The following is a 13,968-nucleotide window of genomic DNA, read 5'->3' on the forward strand; positions in this document are numbered from 1 at the left end:
AACAGATTTGTTGCAAGCAATATCTCAGGCTTACCACCGAATACTAGTGTGCAAATCCCACAATATTCCATCAATACAATTGTTCAACATCTTCAGGAGGTTGTAGCTGCTGTTGTCAATGCTGCAATATGTGACTGTTGATATTCCCATGGTGGCATTGAAAGTTGCCAGGCTAGGGGCAGAAAATACGCTTGTGGGAGAAGGCACTCACAGTTGGATGAAAGTGACATTCATAGTGACACCTCCGGGTGCTGCAGAGAGTCCTTCCACATGTGTGCTGTGGGCAAAGACGCTGGACGCTCCTGAGGTTAAAAGCTGAATTAAATCTCTGCAATATACTGTGTCTGGTTGTGAATCAGAAGTTATTGTTTGTGCTGTTGCTCCCTAATGGGCAAAGAGAAGACCCATCCAGTGACAGGAAATTTTGAAACTTCCAAGTGACATTGCAGAAGAGATTAGGAGGGACTCAAGAGTAATATCGCTTCAGCAGAAAGGCAGGCTCTGCTAGACTTGAGAGCAGACAAAGACCTTGTTATTTTATCTTCTGACAAGGCTAATGTCAATGTCCTTCTCTCATGAGCTGAGTGCAATAGCAGGATAGAGGCATTGCTTAACAACCCTACATTTTGGAAGCTAAGAGAAGATCCCACTGGCGAGATTCAGAGAAAAACTGTAGGCCTTCTGAAAAAGAGTTACATTCTGACTGATGTCCTCAAGGGCTTTCACCAACAGGCTGCAATTCCACCAAGACTGTACAGCCTACCAAAGATCCATAAATGTGGGTCTCCTCTTTGTCCCGTAGTGAGCAACATTTGAGATCCTACCTATTTCCTGGATAAACACTTTAATTAGTTGTTGGAACCTCTCGTAAGCAAATGTGACCATCATCTACAGAATTCAGAGGTCTTAATAGGGCGTATGAAGGCATTTAAGCAATTGTCAAATCTTTTGGTTAGCTTTAATCTAGTATTTTTGTTGATGAAAATACCTATACAGGACTCATCAGAGCTTACCAGCAGTATGTTTGAGAAAGATGTTATGGCACTGTTTAAACATGTACTTTCCTCAACTTATTTTATTTAATAACCAGTATTTTGAACAAGTGGATGGTATCATCATGGGAAGTTCTCTGTCTTCCATGGAGGTCAGCTGTTTTATGGAGAACTCTGAGGAAAAAGCACTGCAATTGGCAAGTCTTGAACCTTCCTGTTTCTGGTGGTATATAGATGATACATTTGTGATGTGGCCCCCTTGGACAGAGACATTACTAATTTTCTCCAGCATTTGAACTCACTCCATCCAAATATTAAGGTAATCATGGAAGTGGGAATGTTAAGGATGCAAGTTTATATTGCTTAACCCTTACAAGGTTAAAAGCTATTTTGCATATATTTGAAAATTAAAAGGCCAGCACTGTCTTCTGTTATGTTCAATAAATCACTTTCACCACCAAAATAATTTTGAGGTGACCAATTCTGAAAATCAGTGAAGTGTGACACATGTGTTCCATGAACCTAATTAGGTCCTTACTTTTATGTGAATCTTGGACTTTCAGACTTAAATTTTTGTTTGCAGAGTGATTTTATCAGGATGTAAAATATAGAAAAAGTATTACAAATCAAAGCCAAAACTCATTTATTCTTATGACAGTTAAAAACATGAAATATTGCACACAAATTTTCCAGGTAAATATTGCAATGTGGGTTTGACAAATCATATACCAATCTCTTCAACATTCTGTGGAGTTTGCTGTTTATGTATAAAACAACAGAACTACTAGGGAGTGTAGTAATGTTTCAGGCCAATGTATATTATCATAAAAAACACACTTAGTTACTTCAGACCTTCTTGATACAGAGAAGATGGTGATTTGATCTGATTTTCATGAAACAGATGCACTGTGCCAGCTATAAACATATACTAGGCAATTTAATCACTCACAGCCTTGTATATGTGCATCTAATGGTCCATTGTGTGTGTGTGTGTGTGTGTGTGTGTGGTTTTTTGTATGTTTCAAAAGCTTCTCATTACATTGTAGCAGTAGACAGATATGGGATAATGACATCCTAACACTCAAAACTGTGTATCACTTTAGTGGGACGTATGTGTCTCATCAATCACAAAAGGGTTAACATATCTTCTAAGATGTAAATGTTGTGTGACTAGGGTCTCTCATTGGGTAGACTGTTCACCGGATGCAAGTCTTTCAATTTGATGCCTTTTTGGCTATTTGCGCGTCAATGGGCAGAGAAAATCTCCGATTCAGCCGCGAATCGAACCCAGACTCTTAGGATTGACATTCTGTTGTGCTGACCATTTGGCTACCACGGGCGGATATTTTTTAAGATAAGTTTTAGGGTCAGTATTGCCTCACATATTCCTATGTCTCTCTGGAACCCAAACTGATCTTCCTCAAGCTTGGCTTTTCTTAGTTTTATAAAATATTTTAAAATGTATTGTTTATATAAGTTGCAGCTCTTTTTATGCCACCTGTTAATCTCCTGGTTGTTAAAATATTGATACTATATAAAACTGCTTGACGATGAAATAGAGCACTTTAGACTACATGACTAATACGTGATGACGAATGAGTGATGTCAATCTTTTCAGTGTTATGTTGACTGTCTAATCTTCGCAAATGTGTACACTTGGTGGCTAGACACTGTTTTCACACCACAAATAGTAGAAGACATTAATTCCTTGTTAGTGCTTTTCAGTGCTGTCTGTAAAGATGTAACACTTATCAAATTAAATAACAAGAGTTAATGACTGCAAGGACATTTGGAATTGTTGCCCACAGTCTTAAGACTAACATTTGGGTCTAAGACAGTGTATGACACTTTTGTTAAGGAGAAAAATTAGTTTGATTGCACTTTGCTATTTACAGTTAATTAAAATGCTACGTATTCATAATTTTTGTACTGATCTTTCATAAGCAAGTCTTAAAATATCTTGTAGGCTCATTCATAATGGCAAATGTTTTTTATGCTGCGTTGCAGCACACCATGTAACATTCCTTTGAACAGCTGAAGGGATAATGTTCTGATAAACAACATTGAGGCTTATTTTCCTCTTTGTGGTGGACTTGTACATAAGACCCCTCTACTACATTAATTTCATACAAAGTTAAAATAAAAAAATCAGTGGGTGGCCAGATATCTAAATGGCAATGTGTGTTAAAGTGGCATGTGAGCACCTACACATCAAGAGGCATTTTGGGAAGTGCCTTCTAGTACTGGACACACTGAGGTTGAGCCAAGACGAACACTGATTTAACTCATATAAGAAGCAATGCTTAAACATCAAGTTTGGTTACAAATTGTGAAAACCAGATACAGAGAGGTATACAAACCGGGAGGCTGTTGTCTACCAGTCGATCAGAACCACACACTAGCAGGACACTAAGTGCTCGCAGGAGTTCCCAGTTAGTCTTATGGCTGAACACAGCATGATGATCATCGAAAGTAAGCTTCCCCAGTAGCTGCTTGGCTACCTGTGATAATCTGCCACTGACATGCATCTTCTACCCGGAGTGCAGTATGCTGAAAATAAAATTATAATATCAACTGATTACATCTATTTGTTATTCATTCATTCATTGGTTAATTAATTCATTCATTCAGTCAAAAACCATTTTCCATAGACACCATGATGAAGGAAAACCTTTGGAGATATGGAACAAGTCTAGGTATACATTAATAATCTGTGTAATCAAGGTATATATTAATAATCTGTATTCTGTATTAACAGTAAACTATCACCTTACTATATAGTGCTAATGATGCTCATGCTAACTATATTTAATCAAGTGAATTAGAAAGAATGCTTCTATTTTCGAATAAACTGTTGCCTCCTCAGTTTTACTATATAGTTGCTATTTGTCTGCCATTAATAACGTAGTATTTGCAAGATTACCATAGTATTTTTCAAAGAAAATATTTTCTTGCATCTGTAGATATTGACTCAAATTTACAGTAGATAACTACCTGTGTCACATATTTATAACAAACACTGGTGCTTGCCATATAACAAACAAAACTTTACACTCCCTGGATGTAGATATTCAGTTAGTTTGTAGATGGAGTGGCTAATGAGTAGTAAGTTTCAAGTGCAGATACACTGTCCAGTCACACTGTGGTCGTATGTCAAAAGCCTGAACAACCACCTTTTGCAGTGTGGACCACTGTGAGACATGCAGGAAGAGAGTCTATGAGGCTCTGGAAGTATCGCCAGGGATGTGGAGCCATGCTGACTCCAGTGCCATAGCCAGCTGTGCTTGCTTTCTTGGTTGAGGGTCCGTGACTGGAACAGCCTGATCAAGGTGGTCCCACATATTCTCAGTTGAGTTTAAATCTGGGCACTTTGTTGGTCAGTGGAGTACAATAAACTCATCCTGGTGCTCTTTGGAAGTGCTTGTTCACTGTGAGCAGTGTGACATGTAGCAATGTCTTGCTGGTAGGTATCAGCATTCTGAGGAAAAACAAACTACATGTGGGGTGGAAATGGTCTTCAAGGATAGATGCATACCCGCTTTGATCCGTTGTGCCTTCCAGAATGATGAGATCCTGCAGGAAATACCATGAAAACAGTCCCCAGACCATGACACTCTCACATCCACCGTGGACCCTTGGCTTTCAAAAATTTCACACCCTACTCACCAATGGTCACCTGTCTGTTGGAGCATAAAATCTGATCCATGTCACCCTCCTGACACACTGTATACACTGAAGAGCCAAAGGAACTGGTACACCCTCCTGACATTGTGTAGTGTCCCCGCAAGCACGCAGAAGTGCCGCAAAATGGTGTGGCAGGCAACAATGTCTAAAGTAGTGCTGGAGGGAATTGAAACCATGAATCCTGCAGGACTGTCCATGAATCCATAAAAGTACAAGGGGGTGGGGGTTTCTTTTCTGAACTGCATGTTGCAAGGCATCCCAGATATGCTCAGTAATGTTCATGTCTGGGCAGTCTGGTGGTGAGCAGATGTTATTAAACTCACAAGAGTGTTCCTGGACATGTGGGGTGCCACATTGTATTGCTGGAATTGTACAAGTCCATTGGAAGGTGCAATGGACATGAATGGATGCAGGTGATCAGACAGAATGCTTACATACAAGTCACCTGTCAAGAATCGTATCTAGACTTATCAGGGATCCCATATCACACCAACTGCACATGCCCCATATTATTACAGAGCCTCCACCAGCTTGAGCAGTCCCCTGGTGACAAGCAGGATTCTTGAGGTTGCCTCCATACCCATACACATCCTCCCACTTGATGAAATTTGAAGCGGGGCTCATCCAAGCTACCAACACGTTTCCAGTCATCAACAGTCTAATGTCGGTGTTGACAGGCCCACACAATGCATAAAGCGTTGTGTCATGCAGTCATCAAGGGTACATGAGTGGGTATTTGGCTCCAGAAGCTCATATCGATGATGTTTCATTGAATAGTTCACATGCTACCACCTGTTGACGGCCCAGCACTGAAATGTGGAGCAATTTGTGGAAGGGTTGCACTTCTGTCATGTTGAACAATTGAGGCATTGAGATTAGAGAAAGGGACCTGCCATCATTTTTGGGGTGTATGAGTTATTACTGTAGTTGGTATTTTCACACGATTCCGCATGTGTTGGTTCTAAAATGGGACTTGTTCAGTGTTTTTTTCCCTGTCAAAACCAGTGTTGAAATTATGTTTCATTCAGAAAGAGGACTTGTCACAGAGACAAATCCCTATATTGCACGAAAGAACGTGAGGCGTGAGGGCAGCACTGTAACGGTTTGCAGTAATCAGCTGTGGGATTTCAAAATGGCTTTGGCGATGGAACCATCAGATGAGTCCCAAGATGATTTACATGAATTTAGAAGGAAGAAAAGATGCCCCCAATTGTGGAAGAGGAATGTGATTAAACAAAAGAAGGTCAGGGGCACAGTGTGAAAAAATTGTACAAGGAGAAGAGGTGGGAAAATCAGAAATGATCACATTTGATTTCATGCAGAACATGCCTGTTCCCCACATACCGATAACTGATATGTTCTATTTGCGGCAGCCATGGGCATTTGTATTTGGTATTCATAGCTTTTCTGATAGCAAAGCTTTAATTTATATGTTTGATGAAGTAACTGCTAAGAAGGGCCCTAATGCAGTTGTTTCTCTCCTTATGGATTTCATAACTAAACCTGTGGCTCCTAGTGTGAAAATGTTGTATGGATTTTCAGATGCCTGTACAGGATAGAATAGGAATCACACCATGGTCCATTTTTGGTACACTTTAGTTCATAGTGTTAGATTTTCCAACGTTTTCCACATGTTCCCAACCCGTGAGCATTCCTACAATGCCTATGATAGGGACTTTACAAGTCTGGAATTACAGAAAAGGGAAACAGGACACAGTGTATACTCCCCACCTATGGTTCATAGTACTACAGAAAGCAAGGAAAAGCATACATATTGAACTATGCACACAGAACACATTTCGTGACGTATCACAAACATCTAGATTAATTTTTTAAGACGTCTGCAACTGTGAAAGGAGAATAATGGGCTGTTACACGTTACAAACAATTTGAGTACACTGACCAATCAAAATGTGTCTCTGTTTCACCCAATAGCAGTGGAATGGTGAAATATGATTTTTGTCTGGTTAAGGCTGGGAAAGTCCCTCATTTCCATAATGTGCCGAGAGCATACATGGACGTCATTCCACTGAAACCTGAGAAACTGAAGGATATTGCACGCATTATTGATGTTATCTCTTTGCAGTTTCATGAGTATTTTGATAGCCTTCTAAAGCAATGCGACATTAATAAAGTGACTGGTGGAGAGGACACCAATGATCTGGAAGTGAATTTTGGGACAGTGACCAAGAGCAACAAATTTATGAACATATATTATGTCGATATAAAAGTGGTTATTTAATAAGTAAAACATGTGGAATTAACTCTCCAATGTTACATGTGTATGACCATGTTGAAATGATTAAAACTAATATTTTGCTTGTAGATGTGGTATTTTGTTTCACTATACAACATTTCAGTACAATGACTGTTGTTTAAATCAAAAAGGGGATATGTCAGTCATTTTCTATTACCATTTTCTATTAGTTGCCTTCATCCTATGATTACAGATTGTTAGTATAAAATTGTATTCTTCCTCATGAGTCTGTGGGACTAACTATAAGGTTTGGGAATAACACTATTCAGAGTTGTACAGTTTTCTCAATGTATCTCAGAACATCAGTTGACTGACATATCCACTTTTTGATCTCAATGCCTCAGTTCTCTTCAGTCATTGTTGGACCCGTTCTAGCAGGATCTTTTTTCCAGTCACAGTGATGTTGGAGGTTTGATGTTTTACCATATTCCTGATATTCACAGTACACTCGCAAAATGGTCATACGGGAAAATCTCCACTTCATCACTACCTTGGATATGCTGTGTCCCATCGCTCATGCACTGACTATAACACCATGTCAAACTCAATTAAATCTTGATAACCTCCCATTGTAGCAGCAGTAACCAATGTAACAACTGTGCCAGGCACTTGTTTTTTGTGGACTGCAGTGCTGTGTTCTGCCTGTTTACATACCTCTGTGTTTGAATACGCAGTGCTTTTTTTAAAAAAAAAAAATGTTTGAGGGCACTCCGACATTGGATATAATGCAGCAAAAATTACTTATAACTGAAGCATGGGATACCACCCATCTGCTTTCAGCCATGACGTCATCAACATGTTGAACTAAAATAGACAGGCACAATAAATAAAACACACAAACACACACACAAAATTTCTAGCTTTCACAACCAACGGTTGTTTCTTCAGGAAAGAGGGAAGGAGAGGGAAAGACGAAAGGATGTGGGTTTTAAGGGAGAGGGTAAGGAGTCATTCCAATCACGGGAGTGGAAAGACTTACCTTAGGGGGAAAAAGTACAGGTGTCTTGTCGCTGAAAAAGTTCAGGGGTATGCATCCCCCAGCATTCCCCCAGAAAATGTCTGCTTGTGTCTGTGTATGTGCAGATGGATATGTGTGTGTGTGTGCGAATGTACACCTGTCCTTTTTTCCCCCTAAGGTAAGTCTTTCCACTCCTGGGATTGGAATGACTCCTTACCCTTTCCCTTAAAACCCACATCCTTTCGTCTTTCCCTCTCCTTCCCTCTTTCCTGAAGAAGCAACCGTCGGTTGCGAAAGCTAGAAATTTTGTGTGTGTGTTTGTGTGTTTTATTTATTGTGCCTGTCTATTTCCACATGGGAAAAATATATTAAACACCTTCAACCCACTACATTCAGTCTCCCATCCTTCATCAAAGACACCAACCACATTCTCGAACGCCTGGAATCCTTACCCAGTCTATTACCCCCGGAAACCATCCTTGTAACCACTTCCCTATACACAAATATCCCGCACGTCCAGGGCCTCGCTGCAATGGAGCACTTCCTTTCATGCCGATCACCTGCCACCCTACCTAAAACCTCTTTCCTCATCACCTTAGCCAGCTTCATCCTGACCCACAACTTCTTCACTTTTGAAGGCCAGACATACCAACAATTAAAGGGAACAGCCATGGGTACCAGGATGGCCCCCTCATATGCCAACCTATTTATGGGTCGCGTAGAGGAAGCCTTCTTGGTTACCCAAGCCTGCCAACCCAAAGTTTGGTACAGATTTGTTGATGACATCTTCATGATCTGGACTCACAGTGAAGAACAACTCCAGAATTTCCTCTCTAACCTCAACTCCTTTGGTTCCATCAGATTCACCTGGTCCTACTCCAAATCCCATGCCACTTTCCTTGACGTTGACCTCCATCTGTCCAATGGCCAGCTTCACACATCCGTCCACATCAAACCCACCAACAAGCAACAGTACCTCCATTATGACAGCTGCCACCCATTCCATATCAAACGATCCTTTCCCTACAGCCTAGGCCTTCGTGGCAAACGAATCTGCTCCAGTCCTGAATCCCTGAACCATTACACCAACAACCTGAAAACAGCTTTCGCATTCTGCATCTACCCTCCTGACCTGCTACAGAAGCAAATAACCAGAGCCACTTCCTCATCCCCTCAAACCCAGAACCTCTCACAGAAGAACCCCAAAAGTGCCCCACTTGTGACAGGATACTTCCCGGGAATGGATCAGACTGTGAATGTGGCTCTCCAGCAGGGATACGACTTCCTAAAATCCTGCCCCGAAATGAGATCCATCCTTCATGAAATCCTCCCCACTCCACCAAGAGTGTCTTTCCGTCGTCCACCTAACCTTCGTAACCTCTTGGTTCATCCCTATGAAATCCCCAAACCACCTTCCCTACCCTCTGGATCCTACCCTTGTAATCGCCTCCGGTGTAAAACCTGTCCTATGCACCCTCCCACCACCACCTACTCCAGTCCTGTAACCCGGAAGGTGTACACGATCAAAGGCAGAGACACGTGTGAAAGCACCCACGTGATGTACCAACTGACCTGCCTACACTGTGACGCTTTGTATGTGGGAATGACCAGCAACAAACTGTCCATTCTCATGAATGGACACAGGCAGACAGTGTTTGTTGGTAATGAGGATCACCCTGTGGCTAAACATGCCTTGGTGCATGATCAGCACATCTTGACACAGTGTTACACCGTCCGGGTTATCTGGATACTTCCCACCAACACCAACCTATGCGAACTCCGGAGATGGGAACTTGCCCTTCAATATATCCTCTCTTCTCATTATCCACCAGGCCTCAATCTCTGCTGATTTCAAGTTGTCGCCACTCATACCTCACCTGTCATTCAACATCATCTTTGCCTCTGCACTTCCGCCTCGACTGACATCTCTGCCCAAACTCTTTGACTTTAAATATGTCTGCTTGTGTCTGTATATGTAAGGATGGATGTGTGTGTGTGTGTGTGTGTGTGTGTGTGTGTGTGTGTGTGTGTGTGTGTGTGAGTGTGTGCGCGAGTATATACCTATACTTTTTGCCCTTAAGGTAAGTCTTTCCGTTCCCGTGATTGGAATGACTCCTTACCCTCTCCCTTAAAACCCACATCCTTACATCTTTCCTTCTCCTTCCCTCTTTCCTGACGAAGCAACCGCTCGTTGCAAAAGCTCGAAATTTTGTGTGTGTGTTTGTGTGTTATTTTATTGTGCCTGTCTACCGGCGCTTTCCCGCTTAGTAAGTCTTGGAATCTTTGGTTTTAATATATTTTTCCCATGTGGAAGTTTCTTTCTATTTTATATATATATGGTATCGGACTCTTCAATTGAATTCACGCAAAGAATCCATTTCTTCTTTTCTGGAACCACCTGAAGATGACACAGATACTGTAGCCCAAAGCTGTGCAATGTTCATGCCTTGTTTATTTCTTTCTATGCCTAAACTTCCTACTTCTTTGCAAAATTCTGCAACCAAGTTTTTTACTTGATATTGTGAAGGATCATGGTAGTGGGACTGTAGAGACATCTATCAGTAGCTCGGCGTTTGAGCATATGCCTATCCGTTTAACACTACCATCGCCCACTATTAGCGGGCGACAGCACTACACGCTTGTCGAACTGACTGCCAGTGATTCAGTTGTCAAGAACGGTTGCTGCAGCTTCAAAATGCTTGAAACAGTCAATGACATTGCTTTTTCCATCAAAAACTGCACTGGTATCATTCATATTTCAATTACCAACACAAAAAAATGAAGTACAAAAATTATATCCTTGAAATAAATCTTTGTCACTCTTACAAGTTCTCAGCATCGTAAAAGAATTACTTTGTTGCCGAAAAAGTTTAGGGGTATGCATCCCCCAGCATTCCCCCAGAAAAAGAGCACTGGCTATACCAATTTCTTTGGCACTTCAGTCTATATCCTCCACTGCTCGTGCTGCCTCCTGCCATCTGTGAGTGGTTATTACACATTGACATTGAACGTAGGTGGTGGTCATATTAATGTGACAAGACAGTGTATATTTATTCTGCAGCTTTGTCTTTTGGACAAATTTTGCCCAAAAAGGCGTAATGAACACACTGAATATTACTGGAAAAGGATAGATACTTCTTTTTCAGACTGGATTCCACTGGCACTTAGTCATAAGTTGCCCCTTACCAGAAGCATTTAAATGCAAATCGTGACATGTATGATGTGACTAAGTGATAAGTTATGCATGTGGGGGTTTCAATGCAAAAGTGATGAAAAATCCAAGAAAATTTTTTTAACAGGAAATTTTTGATATGAACGAGAAATGACAGAGGTAATATATTATGGTTATTATTATTATTATTATTATTATTATTATTTAGACTGATGCAGGACCACCCACATTTTGCCAAGATTCTTTTGAGTACACTGCAGAAATTTCACTGGGAAGCCATTACACATCCTCTATACACTCCAGATCTCCCCCCAAGCAATTTCCATGTTTTTGGAGCCCTGGAGAAAAACATTCATGGCTAACAGTTTGCTTTGGACAGAGAGCCTGAGTACAATCATGGTTCCACAGGCAATTGTAAACATTTCTACATAAAGGCACTAACCATCTTGTTTCACAGTTGGATAAATGTGTCAGTAGTTAAGGCAATACCTTTAGAAATAATTAGCATTTATGTACATTTTTCCATCTCTCTTATTTTCATTTGACTGTTCCTTATATTGACATGTGAGTTAGGGGGTGGTTCATTATCTGGAGGAGTAGAATGTGTTAAGTATGTGTAGCAGCTCAGGAAGTGAAGCTCAGTACAGTAAGAAGATAATGATCTTGTTTAAGTTAAGTGTCATTTTCAGAATTTTATTTTGGTTTGCTGTTTTATTATATTTATTGAACAGAGTTTTCATGTTTCCAGAGTCTAAGAATTGTAGCAAATGTATGTTAGTTTGCACTGCTGGGAACAGACACAACATATTTTGTGATTTGTTTAGTGCTTGATAAGTAAGCCTGTAAAACAGAGGGAAGTGTTGGGATAGTAGTCCATTTAAATGTTGCCATTTTGTTTTTTCTCATCATTTTTTGTTGTTCATATATCTGGTATAGGGTTAATCATGTCATTTACAGCACCTCAGTGGCATATTCAAGATAAAACATGGCAAATTTTTGCAGCTGAATAGCTTGGTTGCAAGCTGACTATGCATGTATATTTAAGGAAATAATGGTTGAAGAAAGAAACAGAGCTTAATGCTGGAGAGTTACTCTATAGTATGTGGAGGAGAAGCAGAAGATATTTTATGACTGGGTATTTAGAAAGAAGCACAATTTGCTAGCAGTAAGGATTGACAGGATTTTATGGAACTTAAGAAAGAAGAAGGAAGCAGAAAGTAAGGAGAGAGAAGATGCACAGAGCAGTAATGTTGTAGAAGTTAAAGAGAATAATTAGTTCTGAATCTTGTGAAAATATGGAGGCTGAAGTTGCTTTCATACTAGATGAATTAAGTTGGGTTATATCAAAGTAAAGAAGTATGAAGATAGCAACATGGGCGATTTAAGTGCAGTAGTATTAACCCCATTGTGCAATAATGGGTGTTGTTTCCAGGCTGGGGACCCTGGGCCAGATCTACAGGAAAGTAGAAAGCATAATATCGGAAAGTTGCTTTGGGTTAATGGGGTTACAGGAAAGCCTAGCACTGTGCGAGGAATTCAGTCTGTGATTAGCACTACCGCAGGGAAGTAGGTAGAACTGCCTTTCAGTGTATTTTTTATGGTACTGCTGTATGTGGTTTATATGTGAACACAATTTTAGGGGTATATTTTCTGGGAAAACATAAGGGCAACTTTGGTAATAGAAACTAAGTTTCAAATGTTGTGCCAAAACAGTAAGCATAGAAGCCATCAGATATTTGAATAGAAATTCCAGACATAATAGATTAATGAAGTTGAACCATTTACTGTTAAGAATGATTTGTTAAGGCTAATTTGTTAAGGGAGGCAGAACTACAAGTACACTGGTCTACCTGTGGAGTACAGAATGCTGGCCTGTGTAGCTGAGTGGTTCTAGGTGCTTCAGTCTGGAACCGCTCTACCACTACGGTCACAGGTTCGAATCCTGTCTCTGGCATGGATGTGTGTGATGTCCTTAGGTTAGTTAGGTTTAAGTAGTTCTAAGTTCTAGGGGACTGATGACCTCAGATGTTAAGTCCCATAGTGCTCGGAGCCATTTATTGAGTACAGAATATGATTAAATAAGAAACAATGTGTTACAGCAATTCATAAAAAAGAAAGGCATTTCTAATGTTTTATTAGTTTGTTCTATATTTATTGTGAACAATGGTATATTAATTGTGAACAATGGTAAGAATATGTGCATCCATGAAATGTTGTTGTTGTTGTGGTCTTCAGTCCTGAGACTGGTTTGATGCAGCTCTCTATGCTACTCTATCCTGTTCAAGCTTCTTCATCTCCCAGTACCTACTGCAACCTACATCCTTCTGAATCTGCTTAGTGTATTCATCTCTTGGTCTCCCTCTACGATTTTTACCCTCCACGCTGCCCTCAAATGCTAAATTTGTGATCCCTTGATGCCTCAGAACATGTCCTACCAACTGGTCCCTTCTTCTGGTCAAGTTGTGCCACAAACTTCTCTTCTCCCCAATCCTATTCAATACTTCCTCATTAGTTATGTGATCCACCCATCTAATCTTCAGCATTCTTCTGTAGCACCACATTTCGAAAGCTTCTATTCTCTTCTTGTCCAAACTATTTATCGTCCATGTTTCACTTCCATACATGGCTACACTCCATACAAATACTTTCAGAAATGACTTCCTGACACTTAAACCTATGCTCGATGTTAACAAATTTCTTTTCTTCCATGAAATATAATGCATAATATGTGCGTCCATGAACATAATGCAGGCTATGTAAAGAAACACCGTAAGTAGCTTGCAGACTAACATCATAAAGAAAATACTGTTTTTAACCTAAAAGAATCAAAACATAAGTGTACAAACATGTGAATCCAATTTACAGAATATCACAGAAGATGCTTCATACATACAAGTGAAATGAG

The 13,968-nt window shown here is 40.3% G+C and overlaps 1 protein-coding gene across 1 annotated transcript in view; it reads right to left on the reverse strand.

Annotated features, from left to right (window-relative positions):
* LOC126284971 (hydroxyproline dehydrogenase-like) overlaps positions 1 to 13,968 on the reverse strand; it is a 123,891-nt gene that overhangs the window by 80,427 nt on the left and 29,496 nt on the right. Inside the window, exon 2 of the mRNA XM_049984249.1 lies at positions 3,353 to 3,542. Coding sequence (XP_049840206.1) covers positions 3,353 to 3,520 — 168 coding nt within the window. The 5' untranslated portion in view covers positions 3,521 to 3,542. The remainder of the gene's footprint in view (positions 1 to 3,352; positions 3,543 to 13,968) is intronic.

This window comes from Schistocerca gregaria, chromosome 8, assembly GCF_023897955.1.
Source record: "Schistocerca gregaria isolate iqSchGreg1 chromosome 8, iqSchGreg1.2, whole genome shotgun sequence".
In the NCBI taxonomy this organism is placed as follows: domain Eukaryota; kingdom Metazoa; phylum Arthropoda; class Insecta; order Orthoptera; family Acrididae; genus Schistocerca; species Schistocerca gregaria.